Genomic DNA, 15,344 nt, shown 5'->3' on the forward strand with positions numbered 1-15,344 from the left:
AAGTGGGAACTCCATGGAAGCTGAGCAGTAGCAGGAGCAGACCAGGCCCCTGCTTCTCCTCTTGCCCCCACCGGGCTGCTTTTACCCCAGTGTGGCCTCACCAAGGCCATCCTCGCCTAACCTGGCCCACGGTGTCACTCTTGGGGAATTGAGCGGCTCCAGGGCAAGAGCCCAGCATCTCCATAGAGGGGTCTACGGTGCTCTCTGGTGGTCAGTCGGAGCACGACAGACATACTCTCAAGTGCAGAGCCAGCGCGGGCGCCCACAGTGACACAGTGGTTGGCTTTCCGGGTGATAACTGGATCTTACCCGAACACAGAGGCTTTCATACTGCACCAAGTGGTGAAGGGAGAAATCACCGTCAGTGAGTAAAGGGAGAAAAGCAGATACACACCCTCAATCTGATTCTATCCCAAGTTCCCTCGGCACCCAAAGCCCCGCAGGAAGGCAGCCAACAGCTTTGCTAAAATAAAAATGCAAAAGGGTTTCAACAGCAGACAGTGAAAGCGTAATAAATACGAACATCCATGTTGAAGAAAACAGACCCAACACACTTCACGAAAATAATGCTTTTAATTATTTTGAGTGAAAAGCCCATTTTAGCAAGTTCCATATAAATCATTTTTTTTTTTTTGATTGAAATTTGTATTGTTTGTTTGGGGGCTTGTGCTATAGATGCTTTGAAAAACATGGTACAGTAGCTTCTATCATTCCTTTTTTCTTTCTTTTTTTTATTTCTATGTGCTGGCACAGTTCCCAGTGCCTAATAAAGATTACCTCATTTAAACCTCACAGCAGTGCTACGAATGTGTGGTATTACTGTCTCCATTTTATAGATGAGGTAATGGAGGCACAGAGAGGCTGAGGGACTTGGCCAAGACCACGCAGCTTTGAAGTACTAGAGGTTGAAGTTCAAGACTAGGCATAAATCATTTTTCTTAAGCAGAAGCTGTTCGCTAGATTTTAGGTAAGTTCATTTTGTAGTTTTAAAACATAACAACGCATATTCCTCTTCCTCTCTTGGCCATGTAAGGATCCGGCAGCTTGGTTCCTGACACGCCTCTTGAAGGGTCTTCCCTCATCTTCTGAAACCATGTGTGCAGATAATAAAACCAGTTTCTTCTTTTCTGAAGAAATGTGATTTTTTTTCTTTAACGTTATCTTCTCCCTCATGACCTGACTTAGGTAGTAATAGCACAGAAGCCATTTAAAGATTTTGAGCGGCCGCGGCCCCCTGCTGAGAGCGGCATTCTTTAAAAAGCTACAAAGTGCAGCTGGGGGCAGTGGGTTTGGGGACTGGCTTAAGCTGGTCTATGCCTGGTAAACTCTACTTAAACAGAACACCAGAAAATGACACACAAAATTCCCTGCATCCTTTCTTCTTTTGCAAGCCCATTTGGGGAAGAAAAATAAAATAAAGTGTACATATATGTGGGTGTGTATTTTGAGTGGAGGACACAGATTATAGTGTCCACTTTAATGGGGAAATCAAAATCAGGAAAGATTTATGAACTTCTTCTGTTCCAGGCAATTATCACTTTAATTTGAAAAGTGAAAAAAAAAAAAAAAACCTTTGTAAGACATAGTTTTGCCCTATGTTGGATCAACAACTCCCCAAGACTGTCAGGCACGAATGGACCACAAAGAGGAGGGTGTGGCGTGATTACGCACGTGCACAGTCACACAGGTCAGCCCCACCGCCGGGCTAGGCAGCTTGGGCAGAGCCACGGTGGGCTGAGGCCCACTCCCCAGCACTGTGGCTTCCAGGAAGTAAGAACACGTGTTCCAGCGCCTTCAAAGGCCAGTGCGCCGTCTAAATCCAGCACTGGCTTCCCTTCAAGGAGCACTGCTGGAAAACTATTTGGAATGGATGGAATAAAACTTCCTTGATCATAATGAAAGATATCCCTCTAAGAAATTGGCTTCAAAATTTGCAAAAAAAATATATATATATATATTCTAGCAACCACATCTTCCAAGAAATCCAGGAATAGTGCAACTCTATTTTGTAAACAAGCAAGCAAGCAAAGCCAACAAACCCATCTGGGAAATGTTCTACAGAGAAACATTAAGGCCTTCAGGTGTGCATAAGCCATCCACAGCCACCTCCGGGGTGTTGTTCAAGACGCCGTGTCTGCTTCACCTGGAGAGGGAGAGAGAGGAAGAAGACTTACTTCGTTAAACTGAGTTGACAGATCTCACCAGGTCATCATTCGAGGGAATGGTTCAAGCAACTCCTGATCCAGAAGCTTAAGATTTTGAGTGAATTTCAGCCACCCCAGAATATGGAAGAATTGCCTGGGTTCTGGTATCTATAGGTATCTATAGGTGTGGGGTCTGGCCTCGGAGACTGGATGTCAGCCAGCACGCCTCCCCAGTGAGTGCAACCACAACACCCTCTGCTACAGCCTCTGGGATGCGGCACCCAACTGTCTGAAAAGGACCGTAGTCAGCTGAACTCTGAAAGGTCAGCCTCATGGCTGCCTCTTCCTAGGATTCTGTCCTGCCTCAGACAGGGTGACACCCTGGTCTAGACTTTGGTTCTCCTCTCAAGACGGGGAAATGCTCCCTCTTATCTCTGAGCTGCACAAAAGGCTCCCTAGTCTGCATAAAAAAATGGGAACCTCGAATTTATCTATGCCACCCACTCACTCAACATGGAGACTTACAGGGGAGCACAGTTTTATTTTCTTATTAAAGCCAGCATTCCCCTTGGGCATGTTATTTATACACAAATAATGTCTTTCAGAGATCGCCACATCATGTCAAAGCAAACATTAACCTTGTGTCATGGGGCTGTCATCTTACTGGCCGTCCTCCTAGAGAATTCACTGCCAGGTCATCATGTTTTAAGGGCTGCCTCTCTATTCCTATGAAGTGAGGTGGCTTTGTCAGGCCAGGAGACAATCACTGTGCCTCGTCTCCTGCATGCTCCGAAGCAAAATAAACGCGGTGACTGCTGGTTCCTCATTCAACCAGAGAAGCTGAGAATCTCTGTCTCAAATTATCAGCCTGAGAAGGAGCCACCTGCTCTGAGCCACATACTGTCCTAGACCCTGTTTGGGAATGAATTAGTGAATGAATAAAAGAAATAAAGAAAGAAATCTGAGCTTTGCTGGTGAAGAAATTGACAAGGGCAATGGGAAGTCCACAGTTCAGTGTGGAGTAAAGAAATGCTGGAATATAAGCCCCCAAGTGAGCTACAGTCTACGGAGTAGCCGCTGGGCCTGGAGGACGGCAGCTAGGCCACCCACCTTGTCACCGGGAAAAAACTGCATTCTGTATTCCCTCATTTGAACCCTGATCTAATTTCAAAGGATCTAATCACACCCTTCTTTCCTCTCCTTTTCCCATCTTCAGGCTATTTTCTTCTTCGTTCTCTCCCGGAACCCCTCAAGGGTTGACCTCCTCCAGCCCCAAGTGTCCACGTCCTGGTGGGTACCCCACACGGCACCCGCAGCACTCACAGCACTGAGGCTGATGGGAAAGGGGTCACGTGCGCACTCAGATGTGCACCATTCACAGTCCAGGAGCACCCAAGTCTGATTCTCATGGGAAAAGGCCATCACAGGTCAGCCAGGGCCCCAAAGCATCACCTCAAAACAAGGTTTCAACCTGGCGTTCAAGCCTATAGACAGAGCTCAGGGGTTGTGAACTTGGATGGAAAACAGATGTTTTCATTTTCATTAAGCTCTAATTGAAATTTATCATTTTCTTCCATGATGAATGTGGACAGCAAAGCCCAGCGAACACGTATCTGTGACGGTCAGCCACAGAAATAAAGAAAGCAGATACTCTCACCTCACGTTAGGGTTGTGGCAAATGCCATACAATACTCAGTCCTCACTACTCAGAAAGTACAGTAATGTTACAGGCTCACTATTAAATCTCATTTAATGTGTTCATTAAAAAGTCAACATATTACAACACCACACATTTAAAAAATATTTTTATAAATGTATTTCAATAGAGTCGGCTTTCGTTGTACTGCCTATGTATTTTATACACCTAAATATATTTTTCTGAGGGGGTGTAATAGGTTTTACCAGGTTGTTAAAAGGGTCGGTTCGTGGTATACGAAACAGTGAAACCCCCCTCCCCCTGCTTTAAAAGACTGAGGACTGCTAATCAAAGTTGCAGTATTCGAAAGAAGAAAGATGTGTAAATACTTACTGAAATGTGACATTATAATATTCTTCAGGTGTCACTATTTTTGGTCCACCAAAGTAGTCCAGGACCCAGATGTTGGTTATATTCAACTTGGCAAAGAACCAATTATGGCTGGACGGCCAGGTTTTCATCTCAGGGTGTCGGACAAACAGGGAATGCTTAGCAAAGCCCATTTCCGTCTGGTTCACCTAAAGGGTTAGTTATACATGACATGAATGACTCATGGCAACCACACTCTGTGTTCTGGCCTGCTAAGGGGGCGTGATTCTAGAATCCTGAAGAGTTTCTTTAGTTACAAGCTCAAGGAATCAGGAGAAAACTGCAGGAAGCATGCAGAAAAACGGAAAACATCCAGGAGCTCAGATGTCGGGGGTACAGATCTCCTGGGGTGGGGAATCATCATGAGGTCCACCTTCCACTGCTTGGCAGTCCCTCCAGGCTACCAGAGTAACGGGCACAGGGCATAGGATGAAATGTTGGGGTGCTCACGCCGTGTCACATCGGCCCACGGACCCCATAACAAGCCTGTGTTCAACGCAGAGGCAAACCCACAGACAAAGGTCTCGGGAGGCGCAGTGGAACTCGAGAGCATCGAGAGCATCGGCTGACCCTCCCTGCCCTGCCCCATTCCCACCTCTCTCCTACTCGTGAAATGCAGCTGCACAGCGGCACCCACACAGAACCTCCAGACCGCTGATCTGACTTGTCTCGGGTCATCGTGATCGGCAAGGTCAAGAAGCACATCTTGAAGATGTGCCACAAGAGGCACATCTTGTGCCTGTTCAAGCAGGGCGGTGGGGTTGGTGCTTCGACACCTGGCCCTCTGCCTCGCAGCGTTCACTGCACTAAGTCCACATCTGGTATTTCAGCATACACAGTCCGCTCCCAGCCCTAAGCCACTGTTAGCATACGGAGACAAGGAGCCCCACACGGGAAATACCGGGCAGTGTACGACATGGCCTGCAGCAGAGGGCTCTGGCTGAACAGGTGTTCCTTACAGAGGAGCTGAGAAGCTGTTAAATCTGTTCAGCTTCAAAAACTCGTTCGTTTTCTGCATAAATATCTTATTGAACATCTATACGAAATCAACTAATTTAAGCCTTTAGTTTTCATCAACGCACACATTAGAACATATTCTCACTCTGTATCTCAATCACAAATCATTTTCATTTTGTTTTTAAATTCTTTCTTGGGGCGCCTGGGTGGCTCAGTGAGTTAAGGATCTGCCTTCGGCTCAGGTCACAATCTCAGGGTTCTGGGATGGAGCCCCACATCAGGCTCCTTGCTCAGTGGGGAGCCTACTTCTCCTTCTCCCTCTGCCACTCACCCTGCTTGTGCTCTCTTGCTCTCTCAAATAAAATCCTAAATTAAAAAAAAAGATATCTCTTTTACTGTTAATAGATGGTACTTGTCTAAAACCCATCTCTGTTTTTGTTAACTACTCACCTTGGTAACAGTTCCTGACAGTATTATGTGAGCACAGAGGGGACTTTGGGGATCAAATCCCTGCTTCCTGCAGAAGTTCGTCTGTGCCAAAGACATGGTCAGCGTAGCATGTGGATTTTCCTGTATAGAGAAAATAAAGATCCTGGCACGTGAGGTTTTGTCTCTGGAGTCAACCTCACAAGTCACATGCACATTGTCCCTAGAGCTGAGCGTTCTTCAAGGAAACAATGAACTGTAAAACATCACCTACCATTTGAGAAAATGACTAGTTGGGTAGAGATTGATCTTGACTCTTCTTCCCAAAAAGCAGGGGCTAGGGTCCTATATTAAAAATTAACCAAGCCACTCTTTTTTCTTAAACTCTTAATGTTTCACATTCACCAGGGAAATTACGATTATGGTATCACCTAAATACAAGGCTGGTCTAGACCATCGTCAAAAGATCTAAAGGGTTAGACTCCAGTATGAAACTAAGGCATAAAAATACATAGTTGTTCAACTAACTAATTGTACAATTTAACCAGGAAAGTTGCTGAATCATGTTTTGTGGTTATCTTAGGCTAGCAGAAATTGTGTGATTTCAAAATTGGAGAAGTTGTTCATTCCTGTTTTGCAATAAGAGAAGAATGCTTAGACTCAAAAAGTGAGGCAAGCAAAATTCTTCCTTCTTTTTCAGAAATCAGCTTTAGGAAAGGCACTGTTGACAGAATCACAGCAAAATTCAAATGTTGCATTTAGTACTTTAAACTCCAAGCAGCTTGTGTGGAAAATTCTGCTATCTCATGGTGACCTATCAAAACAACGAGTTTCAAGAGAGCTCCTTGAAATCATTTAGCCAAACAGCCAAACTGTCTGTGCACTATTAGGCAAGAAGCCTTAGGAGACCAAAAAAAGGTCTCTCCTTTCTCTGTGACTTTATAATCGACTGAAAAGTCAGACATAAACAAAACTTAAATAATGCAAAATGACACAGAAGAGATCAGAAGACAATACATAACTGACAAGTGAATGGTACAGTTAAGTGTATTTGGAGTTTAAGATGTCAACACAGCCTGGAGTAATATGGACTCTACAGGGAGCCTTATAAGATACTCAAAATCAGGACAGAAGTGGGATGATATATTAACGGTAATGGGAATTTCAAAAACAGAACTAGGGAAATATGGCACATGGTTGTGAGTAATGAGAAACCCAATCTGCTTGAAAAAGAGGTTTGGGGGGGTGGGAAGATGTAGGAGAGGTGGCAGGGGGTGGGGGAGTGAGGGGGGCTCAAGTCCAAGCTAAGGAGCCAGCACTGTGCTCTGCAGGCTGGCATCTGTCTGTGCTTTCCAAGAACCACCTGCATGGGGAGCTTGTTAAAATGGTGATTTCTGGGCTCCATTCCCAGGCCTGGTATTTGTACTTTGAGCAAACATCCCAAGTGAATCTTTTGCAGCTCGTAGACAGCCAGATGTTGTTAAAGGTCTCTGGGCAGAGGGAAATGCTATGTGGTATTCTGTGCCTATAAATCTGGTAGGTAGGGTGACAGGAAGAAGACAGAGGTCAGGAGGAGGAGGAAAACAAGGTATAAATCAACCTGACTGGTGAAATGGCAGGATCAAGTCAGACTAATTCCAATGTGGCCACACCCTTTCACTGCCATCTTGGAAACCTGAAATCCCGGGGAGGTTCCTTACTCCATCTCTCTAGACATGTCCAAAACCTGGGCTGGAGTTCTACCTGGCAGCCATTAGTGGTGGGGCACAGGTGACTCCCTGCACATGGGTCTTAGTTGTCCTCCTTCCTACAAAGCAGGTGACCCTATCAGTGAGAGTTTAAATATAATCGTGGACAGCAGTGGTTCTCAATCCCCCTCCCTCATTAGAAGGATCAGGGAGGAATTGGGGAGTTGTTGTTTTTTTTTTTTTAATAAAACATGTTTTTAATACAATACCCGGGCACTTATTTTTTAAAGTCTTCCCGGGTGACTGTGTTTCCAGCCAAGGCTGAGCATCGCTGGCGTGGAATGAGCCTGCTTTGGGCAAATGCCTGAGTGGGGTGGGCTGGGAATAGGGACGGGATGGATGGAGGCGTGTGTCTTTTACAAAGAGCAGCGGTTTCTGATTTTGCTTCAGGTCCCCAGGGGCACAGATCTTCCAAGAAACTAATTTGGAGTCTCCATTTTCGAAAGTTGGTAACGACAACAGACCCTCCCCCACCCCTTACGCACAAGTACGGTCCCACGCCCCTGTGGATGTCGGGAACCCCGCACAGGCCGTTTTCCGGCGCACGCACACCCGTGATAAAGTCCGGTTATAACCGCAGTAAGAGGCCACGACAGCTACTAAGGAAACGGGACGCGGAACGAAGCGCTGTCACAAGGGGAGAATGTGCTCAGTCCCTCCCAGAGCAGCTTGTGTGCAGGACCGCCTGGGTTGGTGACAAACGCGTCCAGGGACAGGGAAGTGGGGCTAGGACGCCCCGGCACGAGGCCGGCCTGACGGACACCTTCTCCGGAGGAGAAGCAGGTGCTTCTGACGCGCACTTGACCCCAGGCAGATGGAACCAGGGCGTGAACCCGCGGCCAAGGGGTGCGGGGGAGCCGCTGCGATTCCAAAGAAAAACGCAACGAGCTGCGTGTGCGCCAAAGAAAGCCGGTCTGGGGGCACGTTCCGGTCACGGCCGCCCTTCCGCGACCCGAATCGGGAAGGCGGGCGGACCCCGCGCGGCGCGGCGAGTCACTCGGCCTGAGCCGCGAGTTCTTCACCCGCAGCCTGTCCCGGACTCCGCACAGCTCTCGCCCTCGAGCGGCAGAGCGGGGCGGCGAGACCCCCGGACGGCGGCGGGGCCCCCGGACGGCGGCGAGCCCGGCCCTAGCGCGCGCCGGGCGGAGACGAGCCCACGGACCTAGCCCCAGCCCCGCTCCTTCCCGGGAAGGCCGTGGCACGGGGCCCCAGAGGCTACGCCCGGCACCCGCGAGGGGGCCTCGGCTTCGGGCCGCGGAGAGCCCAACTCCGCGCTCAGAAGGGCCCCGTGAGACTCCGAGCGGCGCCCGCGGAGCCCCCGGACGACTCGCGGCGCCGGGTCCCGCCGACGGGAGCGGGCGAAGAGCCCACCGCAGCGGCGGGCGCCGGTCCCAGCGGCCCCGCCGCGCCCCGCGCCCCGCCCGCTCACCCGCAGGTTGCCGGCCGACAGCTGCAGCGGGCTCAGGTAGAAGTAGGGCGCGCCGCGGCCCGCGCCCGGGGGCCCGTCGCTGAGCGACAGCACGTCGGCGAACGCCCGGCCGCGCACCGCGGGCTCCGCCGACACCGTGGCCAGCGCGCCCCAGTCGCACACGTGCGTCACGAAGCGGGCCACGCGCGCCGCGTCCTCGCGGGGCGGCAGTGGCGGCAGCGGCGCGGCGGCGTCCCAGTCGCCGTGACCCCGGCCGCCCCGGCCCCGCGCCGGCGCCACCAGCAGCGCCACCAGCGCCGGCGCCAGCAGCGCGGCGACCAGAGCGCGCGCGGACCCTCCGGCTCGGCCCGTCATGCTCGTGACCCGGGAGCGAGTGCGCGGCGCCGCGACCCACCGGGTTGGAGGGTCAGTCGCGCCCTCCCGGCCCCGCCCACGGCGGCGACCACGAGTCACGCCCCCTCCGGGGGACCAATCGGAGTCCGGCGCGGCGGATGACGAGGTTGACGTGGAGCCTCGCGCTCCAGGCCCCGCCCACGGCGGCGACCACGAGTCACGCCCCCTCCGGGGGACCAATCGGAGTCCGGCGCGGCGGAGGACGAGGTTGACGTGGAGCCTCGCGCTCCAGGCCCCGCCCACGGCGGCGACCACGAGTCACGCCCCCTCCGGGGGACCAATCGGAGTCCGGCGCGGCGGAGGAGGCGGGCCCCTCCGTGAGCCTTGCAACCCGCTGCGGCCAGAGTTGTTCCTCCGCCTCCCCGGCCGCACTTTTTTTTCCTAAATATTTTATTTCTTGGTGTACTTGAGAGGGAGGGAGGGAGGGGGAGAGCGAGCGGGGGCGGGGGCGGGGCCGAGGAAGAAGCGCACCGCCCGCTCGGCGGGGATGCCGGGGACCGGCTGGGTCCCAGCGCCCCAAGACCAGCCCGAAATCGGACGCGGACCCGGCCGGTCCCCGGACCGCGGCACCGTCCGACGCGTGGAGTTTGCTTTGTTTGCGGACGGGGAAACGGAGGCCCAGAGAAGTCGCGAAACCCGCCCGTGTCGTCCCGCTGGGAAAAGACGCGTCTTCGCGCACAGGCCTCGGGAGACGCCGCCGGCCGTGCTGCCCCGTCCGCTGGGCCTCGCCGTCCGCAGCGAAGAGCACCGGGATCCGGTGGGGGCGGACAGGAGCCCCAGAGTTTAGGACTCTTCAGGCTGCTCCCGGCCCCGCAGGCTCCTCCCCAGGCCCGAGGCTGCCGTCCACCCGCAGTGTCCCCCGCGCGGACCCGAGCTGACCGAGGCCGCTGGGGACCCGCTGAGTCGTCGGAGGGCCCGTGGTTGCTCGGGCTTCTCCGCTCTGCTGACCCTCTCGCGCGTGGGAATAGCACTCCTTTCCGCTCGGGCGAGAGCTTCTTGCCGGAGCCTTTGGGGCCCGGTTCCCTGCGCCCGTAGGCGCTCCCGCCGCCGTGAGCAGGGCCACCTCCCCGCCCCGGACTGCTCTTCCCTGCGCCCTATTACAGCATTACCGCAATGGGTCGACGAGCTCAGACCCGGACCCACGTGCTTTATGCTGTGAGCTTTGGTCACTCTCCTCGAAGTGACCCTCCTGTCCCTGGCTGCGCCCCGAAGCCCCACCTTAACTGTCACACACGATGAATTGTTTGTCAACTTCCCAAATCCGGCTCTGGCGGTTACCTGGCCCTCCGCGGCTGAGTTCCATAGAGACGAGTCATTCCACTCGTGCCCTGGGCCAGTCATGTGAGCGGGTGTGGGCAGCAGGTGTGGGAGCCGAAGTCCTGCCGCTGATTTCTGTCTCAAACTCAGCTCGGTGGGAATTTGTGTAAAGAAAGAAGACGATTTACTCTGAATAGGAGGTTTTCAGTCCCCTCTGGTAGCCAAAAAAGTGTGAACAACCCTTAATAACAGTGGGTTTCCTTTTTAACAACTGAATTTGGAAGAGCTTCAAGCTAGATGGAAAACTAAGGAGGGAGGAATTTAAGAGGAGGAAAATCAGGTTTGTAATTTTCAAAAGAAATCCGAGTAATCTGAGTAACTGCCTTAACCTGTTAAGGAAAGAGTGTACATAAATTCGCACTTGGAATTCTAATCTCAGCCCTGCCACTGTCAAGCCATGGACCGTAGAACTTCCATTCGCCTTGTTGGGATTCAGTTTTCTCAGCTGAAATGAGAAACTGGATTGCTATCTGACACCTCTGTGGGCTTTATAATCTATTAAGATGCAAAATATGGACCTTTTGTGAGTTTCCCAATGACCTTTTTGCAAGAGGACAAAAAATACACTTTTTGTTTATTGCTATGCCTCTATGCTGGGACACAAAATAAAAATAGGCCCTAGTACAGCTCCGTGGCAAAACAGGTGCCTGGAAGTTGGTCTCCCTGTGCTTGAGCTTGTGAGCTCTACAAACCCCCTAGCTTTAAGCACCTGTCCCCAGGGACTGTCTGCCTGTGACCCCCCTGCTCTCTCTCAACTGGGGGCATGGCCACCCAGATCTCTGCTCAGATGCACTCCCCGTGATGCCTCCTTGAACACTGTTTATAAGATTTTATTTATTAGACAGAGATCACAAGTAGGCAGAGAGAGAGAGGAGGAAGCAGGCTCCCTGCTGAGCAGAGAACCCGATGCAGGGCTCGATCCCAGGACCCTGGGATCATGACCTGAGCGGAAGGCAGAGGCTTAACCCACTGAACCACCCAGGCACCCCTTGACCACTGCTTCTGACAGGCCTTCTTCAGTTACTCTCCAGTGGGCAACACTGTTTGATTCTTCCTTTGCAATTATCACACTCTGTAGGAACTGCATTTATTTACATAGTTACTCATTAATGCTAGAACCGAAACTCCAGGAGAACAAGAATGCTGTTTATCTCACCCACCCCTGTATTCCCAAGCCACAAGAGTAGGCACTCAGTAAATATTTATGGAACGGCTGCCAACAAAATTAATAACATCCGACGGAATTCTTCGCGCATAGAGACTTCCAACATCAACAGTGGGGAGGGAGGTTGAGTAGACGGAGACGCTGGAGAGTAGCGTGGGGTGCTTCAGCTCTCCATCGGCAGGCCCTCCTCCTTGGAGTGTCAGGGAAAACCCTTAGCCAGGAGTGGCTGGAGCCACCATCTAGGGCCTGTTTCTTGCTGGCTGCTGCTTGCAAACCACCCCCCACCCTTGCCACACTGCCTCTCCAGAGGGCAGCTTATGTCCTGGCAGCTGGGTTGAAGCAAGTGACGGAGGGAGAGAGAGAGAGAGCGGTCCAGCAACATGGAAGCCAGATTATGTGACTTCGCTAGACTCTCCGAGTGGCATCGTGTCACTGGAGGGGAGGGACTGGCACAGAATGTGAGTGGGCCAGAGAGGACATGGAGTTGTTGCAGTCACAGGACGGTGGCACTCAGTTACGAACCCAGCCAGTAGGAACTCAGAAAAACATCCGCAATCTGTAGGTCTCCTCCAGCCCAACTCTATACCCTTCCCCGGTCTCATGCCTTCGTCTAGAAATGGAACATGATGGAAAGGGGAAGGAGAGACTAAGAAACCCTCAACCACATAAACTGAAAGTGCATATGGCGGCAGTAATGTCTGGCTACCATGGAGCCCCCGCCTTGATGGTGCCTGGAGGCCGGGGCTGGTGCACAGATCTGCAGTGTCCGGACAATGGTGTCCCCGAAAGTGGCTCAACTAAAGGCTCTGCCAACAGGGGAAGGGCCCTCATACCTCTGTGTGTAGCGGTGGTCTTAGCAGCAGAGGGCGAGCTCGCTTGTGAGCCCCTGTAATAGGAAGGCTCAGAAGGGAGGCAGGACCCACCGTCGTGAGGGGAGGCAAGGACCACAAACCCAGCGTGTTACTGTTAACGTGACCCAGGCATGGGTATCTGCTGGGCAAATGGAAGCTATTTATGTAGGTGAAGCTGTCATCGGAAGAAAGGGAAAACCGTGAGTTGGCTAGCTAGAGACTATGCTTGAGGTGACGAGAAGCTGGCTTTGGTCCAGGTCCTCAAGGGCAACCATGGGACTTAACCTCCATGTCATTTCCCTACCACGTCCAAGAGGCTTAGGCTTGGTGGCAAACTCTTCACTTATCAAAAAAATGGACGAATGGCGTGGAGAGGTGTGTGGGAGATAGGGAATGTAGGGTCGTTAATAGTTTTTCCAAAAAGCAAGGAGGAAAATGAGAGCTAAGTAGTGACAGACAGAGCTGAATTGTCAAGACATTATGTGGCTCATACATGAGGCACTCATGTCATTTAGGTCTTCACACGAACCCTTACTAAGCCAATGTTTGATAAATATTTCTATTTTTAATGTAAGCGGCGTCTGCACCATAGAAAAAGCTATATTTATTAGGTCATGTCCTTTATTTTGAAAAATCACAGGTTTTGGGTTAGAAGAGGATGATCTGATTTTGGAGGGTTAGCGGTGATGGAAGGTAGTGTCAGTAACTGTGCAATGACCAGAACGCCAGCTGCAGTAACTAGAATGAATTAAAAGTTCTTTAAAGACTTCGCCTTCTAGAGGTGCCTGGGGGGCCCAGTCAGTTAAGCATCTGACTCTTGATTTCAGCTCAGGTCATGATCTCAGGGTGGTGAGATCGAGCTCTGTGCTGGGCTCTGCGCTGAGTGTTGAGCCTGCTGAAGATTCTCTCTCTCCCTGTCCCTCTGCCCCTACCCCCCACAACTGGTGTGTGTGCACACCCTCTCTCTCCAGAAAAAAATAAATAATAATTTTAAAAAGAATATGTAAAGGCTTTGCCTTATAGATACATTAAGACTGTGAAAGACCATGGCCCAGAACACACTATAAAAAACAATTCTCAGGCACCTGGCTGGCTCAGTCGGCAGAGCACGTGAACCTTGACCTCGGTATTGGAAGTTGAGCCTCATAGTGGTCGAGATTACTTAAAAAAAAAAAATTCTCATGGTCCTTAAATAATTACAATCAGAGCATGTTATTTCTTTCCTTTCAGCCTCCAGAGTCAACCCCGCTGCTCCCTGCTGACTTCTCAAGCCACAGCTCCTCTGCTCACCCCCCGGCCCAGCCACTTGTCCCCTTGTCATCTCCCACACCTCAGACCTTGCTTCCTTGGGGCCTCCCACCTGTCTTCCTAACAAGCCCGCTTCTTCTCAGCCTCCTCAGCCTTTGTGAGGAAAGACTTTGCCTGGCCACCCCTTCCAGAACAGTCCCTTCCAGTCCCTCCTGGCTCTGGGACCTGCTTTATTATCTCTGTAGCCCTCACCACAGCCGATAATTGTGTCTGTCCACCCTCTTCGCTAAAATGGAAACTCTATGAGAAGAGGACTAACTTCGTCCCTCTGGGCCTCTGTAACATACTATCGCAGACGGGGGGCGCACAACCGACCGACGTTTATGGCTTGCAGTTCTGGAGCCTGGAAGTCCAAGCTGGGGGTGCCAGGGTGGTCGGGTAAGGGCCCTCTGCTGGGTCAGACACTTCTGGTATTCTCATGTGCTGCAAGGGACAAGGGCGTCTGGGGGATCTTTTATAAAAGCACGAATCCCCACCTGATCGCCTCCCAAAGGCCCTGCCTTCTAACACCATCACTTTGGGTGTTAGGATTCCGAGATGCGAGTGGTGGGGGGTTGGGAGAGGGGCACAGAACAGTTCAGACCACAGCAAGGACTTTGTCTGTGTGTTCAGTCCGGAATCCTGCTGGTCACAGACAATGCCTGGTCTACAGCAGGTGCTCGGGAATTGATGGCCGGGTGCATGAATACAGGGGTGATTAAATCACGGGCAATATTTAAAATATTTTTGACTGGGTTTACTTCTGTAGTGTGTACAGCTTAGAGTAGGATTTAAGATCACATCTTAATGATTATCAGAGGAATATACTCCATCCATCTTTGTGTCCATCTGTCCTCCCACTCCCTCGTGAAAAGCCCAAGAATTCTGGATCCTCTTCAGGTTGTGGAGCCGATCCTATGACTATTGCCGTGTGCAAAAATAAATCATTTAACTGCTGGGAAACCAAAGCCTTCTGTGGACAGTCTGCATTCAGAGCTCTGATCTCAGCTGTCGAGGACCACAGGCTCTCTTCTGCAAACGCCAGGGGCTAGAGTGCAGGTGTGGCGGGAACGGCACCCTCCCCCCATAGTTTCTCAGGGCACAGGGATGAGAGGCTGCCTTCTTGCACGGTGTTGCTCTAAACTGCAATTACTCGGTAGGTCTGTGGGTCTGAGCTCTCACAGCAACAGATCTTAGTGACGACGGTCCTCTCAGTATGATTCACGTGACAAGTACCTGTTAAGCTCTGTGCGCCCAGCACTGTTCTAAACACCTCCTGGGACCGTCTCATTGAATCTCGCGTCTGCTGGTATACAAGCCCTCAACCTCATATCCTCATTTCCAAAATCCAAAAAGTTCTGAAAACAACATGTGTTTGTAAGTCATCTGGCAGCAGACCTTAACCTGGGGGAGGCTCCTTACCGTTTTTGTCCACTCGGCTCCCCGTGCGTGCGCCTGTGTTTCACAGTAAAATTCCCAATGTTGTGGAAGAGATCCGCAACTAGAGTGCCATCCTCATAAGCCTTCTTTCTAGAACTCCAGGCCTGAGAGGCCCCTAAAGG

General features: G+C 51.5%; 1 protein-coding gene across 2 annotated transcripts; it reads right to left on the reverse strand.

The window, feature by feature from the left end:
• Nucleotides 1-1,023: 1,023 nt before the first annotated feature.
• On the reverse strand, nt 1,024-9,177 carry CREG1 (cellular repressor of E1A stimulated genes 1). 2 transcript variants are annotated; one of them, XM_047705257.1, is made up of 4 exons: nt 8,770-9,173; nt 5,617-5,736; nt 4,174-4,358; nt 1,024-2,143 (listed from the first exon to the last, which is right to left on the reverse strand). In XM_047705257.1, the coding sequence occupies exons 1-4, from the start codon at nt 9,121-9,123 to the stop codon at nt 2,140-2,142; spliced, it is 663 nt and encodes a 220-aa protein (XP_047561213.1). In that variant the 5' UTR covers nt 9,124-9,173; the 3' UTR covers nt 1,024-2,139. The 2 variants fall into 2 exon arrangements, with proteins under 2 accessions (XP_047561213.1, XP_047561214.1); XM_047705258.1 differs by lacking the exon at nt 1,024-2,143 and having other exon boundaries at nt 4,170-4,358; nt 8,770-9,177.
• Nucleotides 9,178-15,344: the final 6,167 nt, after the last annotated feature.

Source organism: Lutra lutra, chromosome 15 (genome assembly GCF_902655055.1).
Source record: "Lutra lutra chromosome 15, mLutLut1.2, whole genome shotgun sequence".
Lineage (NCBI taxonomy): Eukaryota > Metazoa > Chordata > Mammalia > Carnivora > Mustelidae > Lutra > Lutra lutra.